This window comes from Bos javanicus, chromosome 8 (assembly GCF_032452875.1).
Source record: "Bos javanicus breed banteng chromosome 8, ARS-OSU_banteng_1.0, whole genome shotgun sequence".
In the NCBI taxonomy this organism is placed as follows: domain Eukaryota; kingdom Metazoa; phylum Chordata; class Mammalia; order Artiodactyla; family Bovidae; genus Bos; species Bos javanicus.
Genome location: NC_083875.1, coordinates 79,911,870 through 79,927,455, shown reverse-complemented (window position 1 = coordinate 79,927,455; position 15,586 = coordinate 79,911,870). Strand labels below are relative to the sequence as shown.

General features: G+C 41.0%; 1 protein-coding gene across 5 annotated transcripts in view; it reads left to right on the top strand.

The window, feature by feature from the left end:
- GOLM1 (golgi membrane protein 1) overlaps window positions 1-15,060 on the top strand; it is a 59,485-nt gene extending 44,425 nt beyond the window's left edge. For 3 of the 5 annotated variants that reach the window (XM_061426071.1, XM_061426073.1, XM_061426072.1), the window contains exons 6-10: window positions 634-763; window positions 5,319-5,478; window positions 6,239-6,508; window positions 8,080-8,193; window positions 13,246-15,060. In XM_061426071.1, coding sequence (XP_061282055.1) covers window positions 634-763; window positions 5,319-5,478; window positions 6,239-6,508; window positions 8,080-8,193; window positions 13,246-13,322 — 751 coding nt within the window. In that variant the 3' untranslated portion in view covers window positions 13,323-15,060. Of the gene's footprint in view, window positions 1-633; window positions 764-5,318; window positions 5,479-6,238; window positions 6,509-8,079; window positions 8,194-12,430; window positions 12,484-13,245 lie in introns of all 5 variants that reach the window. The other 2 variants (XM_061426074.1, XM_061426075.1) reach the window with 2 other exon arrangements.
- The last annotated feature ends 526 nt before the right edge of the window (window positions 15,061-15,586 follow it).

Sequence of the window (15,586 nt, the reverse complement as noted above, 5' to 3'; positions counted from 1 at the left end):
GCTCGCCGAGCCTCATGATCTAGGGTGCTTATCTGAGGTTTTATTACATGGGCGTGACTCGTTGAATGGCCATATGACTGAACTAAATCTCCAGTCTCTCCCTCCTTCCTAGAAAATGGGGCTGTAAGCTCCAACCCTCTCATTATGCAGTTGGCTCCCGTGGCCACCAGCCCCCATCCTGAAGCTGTGTAGGCTCCTCTCAGTAAGTCAGCTCCTTAGCATAAACTCAGGTATGGTGTGCAGGGGCTCATTATGTATAGCAGAAGACACTGTTACTCAGGAAATTCCAAAAGGTGTAGGAGCTCTGCTGATAGCTGGGGATAAAGATCACATTTTTTTTTATTATGCCACAGATTATATTAAAAAAAATTTTTTTTAACCACTTAAGTTCATTTATTTTAGAACAATATGACATATTTTTTGGAAGTTTCAGTTGACTCCAGTTTTCATGTCATTTAATAAGTGAAACATACTGTTGCCCTGCCTTAGTGACTTTTCAGATGAAGTACAGGAAGCAAGAAAGAGATGAGCTGTGTCTGTCTGGGAATTGGATTTTACCGTCACAGCAGGGCCAAACTTAAATAGTGTCTCTGAACAGCTGTCCTTTTCTTTTGCTTTCTTCCACCTTCACAGGAACCAGTGCATCAGTCAGATGAAAGAGGTGAAGGAGCAGTGTGAAGAGAGAATAGAAGAAGTCACCAGGAAGGGAAATGAGGCCATGCCTTCACACGATCTAAACGAACAGAAGGACCAAAGCCAGCAGGTAATCCTGGGCTTTTTCTGCCAGGAATCTCCCAAAGGTCTTCCTGCCCTCTCTTCAGGCATCCTGTTCCTTTATCTGCTGTCTGGTTTGCTCTGGTTCCCTGAGACACAACAGTCTGGTCCCAGGGTGTAGGGTCTCTGACTGAGTATGGTGGCCTCTGAACCCAGCCTCTGTGCCCCAGCCTGTATGGAGATTGCTTCCTTTAAAGCTTACAGCCACCCTGGAAGGGAGTTGTTTTTGTTTTCCTGTTTTGAGGGCGCTGAGGCCTGTGGAGGTGGTCAAATACTGTCCCAAGGTCAGTGCACCTGGTCAGTGATGGAGCTGATCCGAACCATGCTGTCAGGCTGCCTCCTGTGTAAGCACAGCCTGTGGAAGTGCTGTTCAAAGCCTTCTGGGGGGTCTTTGTTTTAAATGTAGCCGTTTTATTGAGATAGATTTCACCTGCCATAGAGTCACCTATGTAGTATTTACAGTTCAGTGGTTTTAGTATATTCACAAATGGGAAGTCGTCATCATCACACTGTGATGCAGTCATCGTCACAGTCACTGTTAGAACCTTTTCATAACTCCCCAAAGAAATCCCATACCCAGTAGCTCACTCGCCTTTTACTTCCAGTTCCTGGAGGCTTAGGTGAGCTGTGATCTATCTTCTGTCTTACAGATTTGCCTTATCTGGACATTTATTTATGACGGACAGTAACACTTATCAGTGACTTCCATGTAACTTTCAGGATCCACCCGTGTTGCAGCATGTACGAGCACTCCCTTCCTGTGTATGGCTGAATAATAGTCCACTGTTTGTGCTGTGTTCTGTTTGTTTGTTTGTCAGCTGATGGGCATTTGGGTTATTTCCACTTTTTGGCGACTGAATAATGCTGCTGTGAATGCTCATGCACACATTTTTGTGTGAACATAGGCTTTCATTGCTTTTAGGTATATACCTAGGAGTGGAATCGTTAGATCGTGTGGTAACTCTCCACAGTGTATTGAGAAACTGCCATACTGTTTCGGAAGGTGATCTTACCCTTCTGCATTCCTGCCGACAGTTTATGAGGGTACCAGTTTTGCCACATCCTTGCCAGCTCTTGTCATTACATTTGTCTTTTTCATTATAACCATTGTAGTAGGTGTGCAGTGCTATCTCATTATGGCTTTGATTTGCATTTCCCAGTAGTTGATGATATTGAGTATTTTTTCATGTATGCTTTGTTGGCTGTTTGTAATTTCTCTTTGGAGAAATTGTAAATTGTATCCTTTGTCCATTTTGAAATTGAGTTATTTTTATTATTGAGTTGTTAGACTTCTTTATATATTCATATAGAGATATTGGGTGTATGATTTGCAAATATTTTTTCCCATTCTTTGAGTTATCATTTCACTTTCTTGATGGTGTTCATTGAAGTAGAGAAGTTACTAATTTTAAGTTTAGTTTATCTATTTCCTTTGTTGTTTGTTCTATGAGTGTCATATCTAAAACTGCTTTGCCTAACCTAGCATCATGAAGATTTACTCCTGTTTTTTCTTGTGAGACTTGTAAAGTTCTTAGCATTTAGTTCTTCTTTTAGTCCTGTGATTCATATTGTTAATTTTGCATATGATGTGAGGTAGTGGTTCAACTTTATTATTTTGCATGTGGCTATCCAGTTGTCTCAACACCATTTGTTGGGGGGAAAAAAAAAAACGATTCTTTTCCCCACTGAGTTGCCTTGACATCCTCGTCAGAAAAATCAGTTTACTATAAAGATGAGGGTCTGTTTTTGGACTCTCTGTCTGTTCCTTTGATCTCTTTTTCTATCCTCATGTCCACAGTACACAGTCTGGATTACTGTATTTTTGTAATAAACTTTGAAATCAGCAGCTTTGACTGCTCCATCTTTGTCCTTTTTCAAGACTATTTTGGCAATTCTGCACTGGATGACTTTTTATACGAATTTTTGGATCTGCTTATCAGTGTCTTCAAGCCAGGTGGGATTTGGACAGAGATTATAGTCTGTAAGTCCCTTGGGAGGTGTTGTCATCTTAACATCTTGTCTTCTGATGTGTGAATGTGGGATTTGTTTCTATTTAAGTCCTTTAAAAATCTTTTCAATTATGTTTTGTAGTTTTCAGAATTCTTGCACTTCTTTTGTTCAATTTATTTCTAAGTATTTTTGATGCTGTTATAAATGGAATTGTTTTCTTAATTTCATTTTCAACTGTTTATTTCTAGTGTGTAGATAATTCATTTTTTATAATGACCTTGTATCAGCCTTTCTGAACTTATTAGTTCAAGTAGTATTTTTTGTGATTCTTTAGGATTTTCTGAATACAAGATTATGTCATCTAAAAATAGAGGTAGTTTCACATCTTCTTTTCCAATCTGGATGCCTTTTATTTCTTTTTATCGCCTAATAGCCCTAGCTAGAACCTCCAGTATAACGTTAAATGGAAGTGGTGAGGATAGACATCCTTGTCTTCTTTTTGATCATAGGGGGAAAGCTTTTAACTCTTTCACTCTTAAGTCTGATGTTAACTGTGCAAGCATACCTCATTTTATTGTGCTTTACAGATGTTTGTGTTTTTTACACATTGAAGGATTGTGGCAACTGTGTGTTGAGCAGGTATATTGGCTTCCTTTTTTTCCAAAAGCATTTGCTCACTTCGTGTCCCTTTGTCACATTTTGGTAATTCTTAAAATATTTCAGACTTTTTCATTATTATTATATTTATTATAGAAATCTATGATCAAGGGTCTTGATGTTACTCTTGTAATGTTTTGGCATTTTTAGAAAATAAAGTATTTTTTAATTAAGGTAGTACATTTTTTAAACATAGTACTATTATGATAGACTACAGAATAGTGTAAACATAGCTTTTCTATGTACTGGGAACCCAAGAAATCGGTGTGATCACTTTATTGTGATATTTGCCTCATTGCAGTGGTTTGAAACTGAACCTGTGATATATTCATGGTATGCCTGTGTATTTTTCATAGATGCACATTATCAAGTTGAGGAAGTTCCCCTCTATTCATAATTTGTTGAGTGTTTTTATGAAGAAAAGCTGTTGAATTTTGCCAGTGTTTTTTCTGTATCCACTAGGATGATGGTGTGTTTTTTATCCTTTACACTACTGACATAGTATTATATGAATTGACTTCTGATGTTAAACCTTGGCATTGATGGGGAAAATCCTACTTGGCCATGATGTATAATCCTTTTGTATGTCACTTGATTTAATTTACTAGTATTTTGTTGATGATTTGGGGGTCTATATTCATACTAGTTCTACAGGTTTAGTTTCTTGTAATGTCTTTGTCAGGCTTAGGTATCAGGGTCATTATTGGGCTCATAGAATGAGTTGGGGAGTATTCCTTTCTATGCTGCTTTTGGAAGAGTTTGAGAAGATGTAGTATTAAAAGTTTGATAGAATTTACCACAGGAGTCATTTGAAACTGGGCTTTTTTAGGGGGAAATTTGTAAATTAATACTTCAGTCTCTTGTTACAATCTGCTCAGATTTTCTACTTCTTGAATGAGTTTTGGTAGTATGTGTCTTCCTAGGAACTTGTCTGTTTTAGGTAAGTTATCAAACTTGTTGGCAAACAGTTCTTAGTATTTCCTTATAATACAGTTTTTTATTTGTGTAAGAGTTGGTAGTGTTATCCTTTTTTTTATGTTAGTAATTTGAAATTGTTTTTAATCTAGCTAACGCTTGTCAAATTTGTTCATCTTTCAAGGAACTAACTTTTGGTTTTGTTGATTTTATTGTTTTTCTTTTACATATGTCATTAATTCCTGTTCTAATCTTTACTAAATCCTTCCTTACTTTAGGTTTAGTTTTTTCTTCTTTTTTCAAGTGTCTTAAGGTGGGAGATTAGGTTATTGATTTGAGATCTGTCTTTTTTCTTGAGATAGGCCTGAAAATTTCCCTTTAAGCACTGCTCTAGTTGCCTTCCAGAAGTTTGGTGTGTTGTGTTTTCATTTTAATTTTTCTCAAGGTATTTTCTAGTTTTCCTTGTGATTTCTTTGACCCACTGGTTATTTAGGAGTGTGTTGTCTAATTTCCAAATATTTGTGAATTTCTCAAAAAAACCTCATTCTGTTACTGATTTATAATTTCATTCCATTGTGATTGGTGACCATACATTGTGTGATTTCAGTCATTTAACATTTGTTGAGTTTTGTTTTGTGGCCAAGCATCTGTCTGCCTGGAGAGCAGTCCGTGTGCACTTGAGAAGAAATCGCATTTGCGTGTGTTTTGCTCTTGTTGGGTTGGGTCTGTAGATGTCTGCTCGGGTGGTTTGTCATGTTGTTCAAGCCTTCTCTTTCCTTGTTGATCTTCTGCCTACCTGTTAATCCAGTATTGAAAGTGTTTTTTCTGGGAGATATGGGCCCAAGCTCAGGTCTCTGCTTTATGCCAGGTGGTAGAGCACGACCAGGGTAGGGTATGGCATTAGTCAGGGTTTCCATGTGCTTGTTCATCAGAAGGATGCAGTGGTCCGTTGCATTGCTCAGGGTTGTTGAAGGTTCACGGTCACGGAGCTGCTGCCCTGACCACCTGTGTTCCTGTTTCAGCCTCGAGCCCCCAGTGAGCCCCAGCCCAGGCCGCAGGAGGCAGGCCCGCCCCAGGCAGAGGTACCGGAAGCAAGAGGAAACGTGCCCAGCCACAGTGAGCCCCAGACACCAGCCCCTAGCTCCGAGGTGGCTTTTGATTTGAAGAGACAAGGTGAGAAAGGTAAGTGAAGCTTGCCAGTGACATGCTGTCTTCAGGGCTGTGCAAAACACACAGGAGCAGCTCCTGCCCCTCAGTCCGTACAGATACTCAGAGCTCACTGCTTGTGGGGAGCCTAGTAGTCGGGCTGCAGGTGGTAGTGAGTATCTCTCTGGGCACCTGGACTTGGGGCCACAGGGCTTTTATCTGCCTTCCTGACGTCTCACCCTTGTAAACTTCCTCGTTCTTTGGCAGCTTGGTAAAGGAAGGTCTAGGTGTGCCTTTATTCGGGACAGTGGCGGGGCTGTTTAGTTAAGGGGACGTGGCTGAGTCCTGGGTGGCTGTCACTGGCTCCCAGATTCTGGGTCTCAAGTAGGGTGATCAGATAAGCCTGGCATTACAGCCTCCTCCCCTTGCAGGATGTGCTCAATCCAGATGACTTGGTCTGGATTTGTTTTCTAAACCGTTTCCTCTTTCTTGTGGTTCTGAAGATATACTCCAGGCACAGTGAGGCTTGGAGTCTGGTGCCGTTAAGTTGCTCAGTTTTGTCCAATTCTTTGCAACCCCATGGACTGTTACATGACAGGCTTCTCTGTCTTTCACCATCTCCCAGAGTTTGCTCAAACTCATGTCCATTGAGTCAGTGATGCCATCTGCTAGGCCACGGCATACATGATCGGCTACCCCGTCCATCCACAGTCCTTGGGAAGGCTCTGGGAATTGAGTGGTCTGAGGATTTCTGTATTGTATGGTGAGGTCACGGCAACCTGTGTCCTATGCACAGAGGAAACCAAGGAAATTCAGGTCGTCAGCGAGGAGGAGCTTCAGAGGGACAGCCTGGCACTGCCGAAGGAGCCAGGCCGAGAACAGGAAGTGGAAGGAGACAGACAAGTGGGCGGAAAAGGCAATGGAGAACCCGGAGAGCTGGGCCAAATCCCACAGGTCCCAGCCGCCCTGCTGGCCAGCCAGGAGAATCAAGAGGCGGAGGGCCCTGAACGGGACCAGCTCGTCATCCGCGACGGACAGGAGGAGGGGCAGGATGCCGACGAGGAAGGTGGGTGAGAGGCCCCCTGGGCTGCCCGCTCATTCCGCTGCACCAGGCAGTAGCCCCTTCCATGGCCTTCCCAGTGCAGAACGGACACCCGTGAAGACGACCAACCAGCAGGGCGCCATTTGGCAGTCGTTCTGTTTGTTTGTTTCCATTGTCAGGCAGGAGACAAGACAGAAGGGCCGGGCACTCCTAGCACTTGGAACTTGTGGAAATCATATTCACAGGGAGCCTAGGGGGCTTTCCAGGTGGAAGACCTTGGATGGGAGCTGAGCACAGTGTCTACATAGGTCTCCTGGCGGGCAGAGCCCACACGTTTTCCTTGTCACTTCATCTCCTCCTGCCGTGTCACTGGCAGGCAGTGCCTGGTGAACCGAAGGAGGAAGGAAGGACAGATGGAAGGATCGGATAGATGGAGGGTCACACGTGTTTGAGCATTGCAGAAAAGTGACGTGGGAATCTCACCTTTCTGGTTTGGTTTACTTTTCTTTTTTAAAGGAAAGTGTGGGAAACTGAGATGAGCAGAATATTCTGGGATGTATCTTGGTCCCTGAAAGACGGAAAACATTTTAATCCTAGCTAAGCCAGGGGCGCTTAGAAGACACCTGTGTGCTGAGCCTGATAAAGTGACAGGTGGGGATAGTACTTACTGGCAGAAATTACCCCGATTTTCTGAAGAGTGTGTTCTCACAACTTTTCTGTTAAATAATTGGGGAGGAAAAAAGAAAAAAAGGACACTCTGGGGGGCTGATCAGTGGCAGTCAAGTTTCAGCTCACTCAGCAGTTGGTCGCAGGGTGTAACAGCTGCCAGTAGGCCGGCACTACTGCGGGGGCCTGTGTGTCACACCTTGTTCGAGGTCAGCTGTAATGGTCTGATTAGTAGAATAAAGCCGCGCGGCACACAGGCCTGGGCTTTGTTTCCTCTTCAGGCAGTTAGTGCAGGGGTATAGAACTAGAGCTGACTTTTCCAGACATGCTTTTTAAACAAAAGATCTTGTCTATACAGATATGAAATGTTAACAGTAACCCTCTGAGTATGTCTCTTGACTGCATCCTGTCCTGATCTTTTCTGGTTGCTCTTCTCTCTGGGGATGAATGCAGTGATAAATGAGCTAATTCTGTATGTCTGATGGAAAAATTTTACCCTTTGACTCACAATAGCCACTCCATTTCCTTCTCTCAGGGCAGTGAACCATTTTAAGCAGATGCCTCCATTAACCAGAAACCTGTTTCCAAATAGTGATGCCTTCCTTTAACGTTGATTATCTCTTTAAAAAACTGGAATTTTGGTTTGGTGAACTAGTTACCCTGATTCCACCCTGGAATGGAGCTCTTTATTTAGGGCCATATTTTAAATAGATTCAAAGTTGGAGTGGGGCATACATAAGTAGAGGAATCCTGCATGGTCTTGGCACTGGGAGCAAGCACACGAGTCCCTGTCATTTCCTGAGAGGAAGCAGAAAGAGCTGATTGTTAAACCAGGGTTGGGATAACCCTAGCGCCCGGGCTCTGGTGTTCCCATGGCATCGAGAGAGAAATGATGTAGCTTATGTTTTGTGGTTCTGCTAATTTTTCAGGGAGAAATCAGCAAAAACTGGGAGCTGATGATGACTACAACATGGATGAGAATGAGGCAGAATCTGAAACAGACAAGCAGGCAGCCCTTGCAGGGAATGACAAAAACAGAAATGGTAATTAACAGTGGTGGTGGTGGTGGTGGTGGTGGGTGGGTGGGGGGGGTCACCTTGTGTCTGATTTGTGGTCCTTCACTTTTGGTATGACTGCACACTGAATCCCAACAATAATGTTGTAAGTAATCCCTAATTAGAAGACTGTTTTCTCCGGAAGCCTTGGAGTGTAGGGGCAGTGGAGAGAGGTGACAGTTTCAGGAGGCCACAACGAGGACCTTTCAGAAAGTCTGCATACATGAACTTGAGCATCAGCCCCTCAGGGGTCAGTGCGGATATGCTTCAGTGAAGTTTAGGAATTTCCCTTCAAAATGGTAGGTCACCGCATGATCATTTCACAGCACTAGTCGAAATGCTGTCATGTGTACACAGGCAAGTTTTTATAGTAGCACTCTGTGTTACTTTGTATTAACTGTTATTTTGAACTTTTGAAGAGTCCAGGCCTGTGGGATGCTCAGATTCTGGATTCGTCTCCTTGTGATTGGATTCTGGTTGAACTTTTTTTTTTAATAGCTGCAGTTGTGGTGTTCTAGCTTCACACCAGGAGGCACAGGATGGCAGGCTGATCCTTGGTTAAGGTGGTACCCACGAGGTCTCTCTGCTGCAAAGGTCCATTTTCCCCTCTGTAACTAACATGTCTTACAGAGGGGGATGCTATGCGACGGTGTGACTTTGCTGTCCATTGAAAACCGTTGTCTGGATGGTCATTCCGCACATTGATCAGCTGTCATTCTTTGAGGACTCCCTCACCCCCAGTGTGTATACATTTGCACACACACACAGGCACACATACTCTCTCTCCCTTGTTTTAGTTTCACTGTAGACTCAAGGTTTCCTTTCTTAAAGTTCATTTTTCCATCAAACTCTTGGTGTTTCTTTCTCAGTTTTTAAGAATTCTTTATGTGCTGGGGAGGTTGCCAGTACTACCTAGCAGTTTATCTTGATTTTGATTATGGTTTTTTGCCATGTAAAAGTTTCAAAAATTTTTATGTCTTTTTTTTTTGCCTACAGATATGGAGTCATAGTTTTCTCATTTAGAGTTGAATTCACCCTTTTTTTTTTTTTTTTGTTCAGTATACTTTCAGATTTTTCTTTTGGTTTTATGAAGTAAGTCAGATTGAGAAAAGCACACAAAACAAACAAGTTGTTAGAAGTTAAACATTTTTTAACCGCACCCTGCCTTCCTGACTCAAGAAACAGAACTTGGCTTCAGGAAGTTCCTTCTTTGTTGCCCTTCCTGTCCTGGCACCTTCCCTCCCTGTACTGAAATACCTGTCCTCACCTTTCCATTCGGCATTTTCTTGAATTTCTTTATGGGCTTATCATCCAAGTGGGCATCCCTGGATGCCATAGTTTATTTAGTCTTGCCTGTTTTCTTATATTTGATATGTGTTTAAGTCTCAATTTACAAGTCTTCTCTTCCTTCCTTCCTTCCATTCAGCCAGCCAGCCATTGCTGTTTGACCATAGTCTGGAGAGTGTTGATTGTGTATTTCATGGCTCTGTTTATGGTTTGGTTTAGTGTGTTCTTCTTTCCTCCCTATTTCCTGCAGATCACCAGCTGATACCTGGAGGTGGTATTTTAATTCAGCCATTCCTATTTCATTTGTTAATTGAAATATTTTGTAAATAGACAAGTCATGGTATTGTTCATACAGCATAGGCAGGATAAATGCTTCTTTCTCTTTACCAGTTTTCACAATAAGGAATTATTTCCTTTGACCTTTTGAAGGTGACCATTTGAAAATATAAACTTTTAAACCTTTTTGATGGGTTTCATTCAGTTGCATTTATAATCTTTTTTGAAGTTCACGTCGTCTCACCTTTGGCCAGTGAGGTTTTCCCCACTTCTCTCTGAACCATTGGTTCCTTTTTCTCTTGTCCTGCTTAGCCATTGCTTCACTCCACACAGTGCCTTTTCTCTGTGAGGGGCTTTACCTGAGAAGAATGCAAAGAGGAGTCGCTGCCAGTGTGTTTCATGGACCTCCACCAGCTCCTTCGTCTTCCATGGGCACTCCGTGGTCACCTGCTGTGGGAGTAGCAGGACTGCCCCTTCCAGCTGCAGCTCTCTCACTGGCCCAGGTGCTTTCTGCTGTAACCTGTTGGTTGTTAGGATTTCTGTTGTTCCCGGGTCCATCAGAAGCTCCATTGCTTCCCTCTGTTTTCTTTCCAGACTCTGCGAGTGTATGGTTTGCTGTCCATGGATTATTTTTGACTGCTTGTATTTTGGGGTCTGCAGGACTCCTGCTCAGCTAGTTTTGCTGTAAATGGTCTCTAGTTTTTGAGTTTTTAAATTTAGTAGTTGGTTTATGTAAGGATTCTGAGAGGTTCAAAAACTGTGCCACTGTTTCTGCCATCTTTCCAGAATCCTCTACTTTACTTACACTTAACATCTCTTGATTCATTTGACTCACTTTAAATGTTTTCAAGTGTATGGGCATGAGATATGGGCCCAGTTTTCTTTTTCCAAAGGTGTTTGCAGCTGGCCCAACACTATCTAAAATCACCATCTCAAATCACCATCTCATAGTGAGTTGAGGTGCTACCATCATCAAACACTGGATTTTCATATGTACTTGGTTCTGATTTTTGGATTTTCTATTTCTGTTTTATTGGTTTCTCTCTTGATTCACAGTGTACCACATTGTTCTAAGTATAGCAGCCTTTTTTTTTTTTTTTAATCTAGCCAGTCTACTTTCTCTGGAAAATTCAAGCCAACATCCTTTGAATAATGCTTCTTTCCTTTTTGGCTCCTCCTTGAATTCAGATTAGAAGTGTATTAGAACTTTTCAATCTATTCATGTCTCGTGTCCTCTTTTTCATATTTTGCATTTCTGCTTCTCTGATCTGTGTTGAGAATAATTTACTCAGAAACATCTTCCAATTCAAAAATTTTTCTTTCGTCTATGCCTTCTTTGCTGTTTTATTTTTAATTTCTAAACTTTTCTCTTGGCCATTCTTTATGGGTCCTTATTCCTTGCTCATGTTTTCAAACATCTTTTATTTCTCTGTCAACATTATTTCATACGCCTTGTCTTCCAGTTGTAGTATCTGAAAACTTGCGGTGTTTCATTTTGTTTCTGCAGATTGTCCTCACGGTACCTTGTTTCCTTGTGTGTTTTGTGCTTCTTAACTGTGAACTACTACTTTCCATGGAACTTTATGTGTGGGAAGTATTTGAGAGTTAGAGAGAGAAGGTTGTTTGCCTCTGCCAGTCTCAAGGAGGGTACTGCAAACTCAAAACTCCTTTAATAAAGTAGGTTGTCACCTTTAGGGTTTTTTGGGATCACATGGAAAAATGAGAGTTTGAATTATACACCCGCACGATCATCTCATGTGGTTAAGCATGCTCTAGTCCACACGAGACTTTTCATTGCAGGTTTATTTTCTGTTGCCTTTAAGTCAAGGATGTGAAACTTCAGGGTTCACGTTTATATGGGCATCCCTTTCTTCACTCCCCACCTTGAGGGGAGCCCTCATGTTTAAGGGCCTTTTGAAGCTGTGAGGGGAGCTCGGAGTCTTCAGGCTTCAGCAGAAGTCCTTAGGACAAAAGCTGGCATTGATGCTTATTACCTTCAGTTGTTAATATTTCCACTTCATTTTTGATCTTCCTGTTAGTGTTGTTGCATTTTAATGTTTTATTTTTTTTTTTTCACTTTTCATTTTGAAATAATTTAAACAAAACTAGTAAGAATTTCCACAAACCTTCATCCAGGTACCCCAAGTGTTAACATCTTATGTAACCATAGTACAGTTATCAGAATGAAGACATTTAATATTCACATAATGCTATTATCTATAGACATTCAGATTTCTTGAATTGTCCAACTAATAACCGCTTTCTGATTCAAGATCTAATCCAGGATCATACACTGCATTTATCATCATATCTCTTTAGTGTCTTTTAACCTGGAACCCTCTGTCTTTATCACTTATAGCACTGATAATTTTTAAAGTGTTTTGGCCGATTGTTTGGTAGAAAGTTGAGTTTGATTCAGCAGTACATCCTTAAAAAATCTTTTGTATTTTATCCAGCATGTCACTTACTACAATTGGCAGAGTTGCTTGGGGTTTCTAAAATTGAAAGTCTTAAGTTCATTTTTAATTATTTTCATAGACTTTTTAGCTAATTATTTTTAATGCAAAAGATGAACGTGTTAGGAGTCAGAATTTTAAGCAAATACAAGTTAGATGTGTGACTGTGCAATGAAGCCTTGGGATCTTTCATCCCTTACACCCAGGTGTCCGTCTAAGGATTTGACCTTGTACCTGCTAAGGCTTTCAAATTGAGGAGGTAAGCGAAGTAGAGCAATGGTTCTGCTATACCTGTGATGGATTCATTTTGATATTTGGCAAAACTAATACAATTATGTAAAGTTTAAAAATAAAATTAAAAAAAAAAAAAAGAAAGAATTTTAAGTTGAAGAAATGTCATTTTAAAATTATGTCATTAAGATGGTTTCAGAGCCTGCTTTTCTCCAGGGAAATTAGAAGAAAAAGGCATTAGTTCCAACTTTATTAGAGAACTTAAGACAGTCATTTATAAAATCATTAAGATGTGCAATAGTTGTAAATGAGGATCTTGGGTTTAGGTTATATTTGTGATGTGTCTTTTTGCATCCTTTGGGTGTCATAGGATAAAGAGGGTGGAAGCCACATATTGACATCAATTCTGTAAAGAAGAGCTTTGGAGTCACAAAAGCTAACCTAAGTTGCAAATGGCTTTTAGGAAGCAGTGTGCTTCCTGCTGCAGGTGCAGTTAACAGATTCATGCAGCGCATGAGGGTCATGATCATGTCAAAAATTCTATGAGTACATTTCATACCATCTATTTTGTAGAACATCATTAAACTATTTCACAGTTCATGGTACCTTGTTGGCTATACAAATGGACTCTTTTGCTCTCTTGTCGTTGATTAGCAATGAAATTCCACATTATAATGTTACCCTGGGAGACAGTCCTCTCTTATAGACACTTAAGTCAAATGGGACCTGCCTGGGCTGGTTTCTCAAAATGCTTAATACTAGAACATTTTGTTTTCTTTTTCCTTTTTAGTTCTTAACGCTGAAAATCAGAAAGGAGACACAATAAATTTACTTGATCAGCATGAAAAGAGGAATCACACACTCTGAATCAAACTGGAATCACATTCTTGTGTGTCAGAATTGAACAGAGATCACTATAATAGTCACAAGGGATTGAATACTGTGAATAATGTACTAAGTAAAATATCTAAAGATGATTATTGTGGAGTTTTAGTTTGTATTTACAATGTAGGAAAATGAGATTGTCTTTGAGACAGTGTTTTAGAGGTATTTTTGAAGTGTTTATATTGAGATGTCAAAATTGTTGAAATTTGTTGGCTAATAGGTATTTCATAAGAAGATCAACACCAGAAATAGAACACAGGTTCTCCTTCAAGTACGACAACAGCAGGATTCATGTTGTGAAGTGTAACCTTTGCTGTGAAGGGGACTCCCATACTCGCAGAGCTCCTTGTCTTCAGGTCCCTTTGGAGTCATTCTCTTCGCCATGTGCTGCGCTGAGACAGGAACCAGCCCTGCAGTCGGCACTGAGTGATTTTTGGTTTATTCTTCCGTGCTCACTTCTGGTTCTGACAATCAGTGGCCTAGAGCACTGACTGTTAACATAAACATCACGAGCAACGGTGTTAAACAAGTCTAAACACAGAGGTGTTTTCTGTGAGGATTTTTTAAAAGACTGCTACTTGTACAATAACCCTTGTCATTAATGTACAAAATGCTTTCAAGTGACTTGTAATTTGAGTACCTGTGATCTATACTTGCCTTGCTTAGTATGTGTGGGCAAAGCATTACCAAGAAAAGCCACGTGCGGATTAGACTTCTGACACAACGGGCCAAAGCAGGGCTGACCTTGGGCATGTGTGGCAGAGAAGGTAGTACCGCACTGTGGGTGGGTGTGCTGCGGACACTGCCTACTTCACTGCTAGAAGAGAAGAGAAATTTGATGATGGAGATACACAGCATACAGATTTGGAAAGTTTAGAAAGTCAAATGCAGTAGTTGTCTTTTTCAGTTTACACATGTACCTTGTGGTAAAGGACCATATCACAAACTGATTTAAAAACCAAAAGTTAATTTGAAAATGACTAATGGTAATTTGCTTAATAGTGACATCGGGTTTGAGTTGGTTCTTGCAAATAAACAGGCTCCTGTCAGACTTCACACTCACATTATGACCTTTAGAAAGGCTCCCTACAGGGTTAAGTGGGTGGTGATGCTTATTAAATCAGCATTCTGAGTCATAGGGCTTGAGATACAGGGGCTTCAGGTCATGTGACACAACCCCCTGTTAACAGAGAAGAGACTGGGGCCCAGAGGACTTCTGAAGCCTCTCCAGGCCCAGCCAGCGTGCCTGCTTCACAGCCGGCTTCGGACTCCTGGTGCCCCTGCTGCCACTGAGGGACGGGGCTTGGTCTGCATTCAGGTTATGATCGCCAATTTGAATGCTGTGTGGTATTTTCCTACCTAATTAAGATTGTAACTGTCCACCCAGAAAAGGCAACTGAAGGGTGTGAAAGTAGCTTTATAAGGTACTCATCTAGGTCCTTGTCCAGCCTCCCTCTGTGTCTAAGTCTTAATCAGTCTTAGGGTTGATGTCTTGCATATTAGCCTTTATTCATCTCATGTTTTATCAGTGTGCCTAGAGTTGCTGAGAAATGAAACTCTGTCCAGGTTTTAAAAGTGCTTTCAGTTTTCCCTTCATCTGCTGGTGAAACCCTAAGGAATCAGCTTGTAAACTGTGGATTAAGGATGGTTGTTTGCCTTATTAATTAAACCTTTCTGTGGAATGAGATGCCGATATAAATAAAAAATAATCATGATTTAATCTCCTTGTACAGAGGCACCTGAAAGCTGTTTGTTCGGGAGGTATGTACTTTAGGTGTTTCTTCAAGCAGTCATGCTTTATTGCTGTTGGCTTCCCTTGGGATCAACTATTCCAAGGAACAATCTAGAGATGCCACAGCCATTTATTTAAAAAATAAAACCTGTGTAATAAGCATCAGATTATCAAACAATGTGGTCTTTTGGGTTCATCTAAAAGCAGCAGCTAATCCAATTTTTAATAAACTGTTTGATTCACACCCTCCTCTATATTCTCAAATGGTGTGTAGACAAGGAGTGATGATTAATTTGATCTTTTTTTCTGCAGGTGAAGATTGCCATAGCAGCTTTGGATTAGATTTCATGAATAATCATTGCACCTAGCATACCTTTGTGTGATGGAATTTGAAAAAACATTCCCTGATTAAGTCAATGTGGTATCATTAAATAACTAGTTGAGAACTGGCATAATTGTTTTACTTGGTAATTGGTGGTTATCTATTCATAACAGAACTTGAAATGGTGGAAGA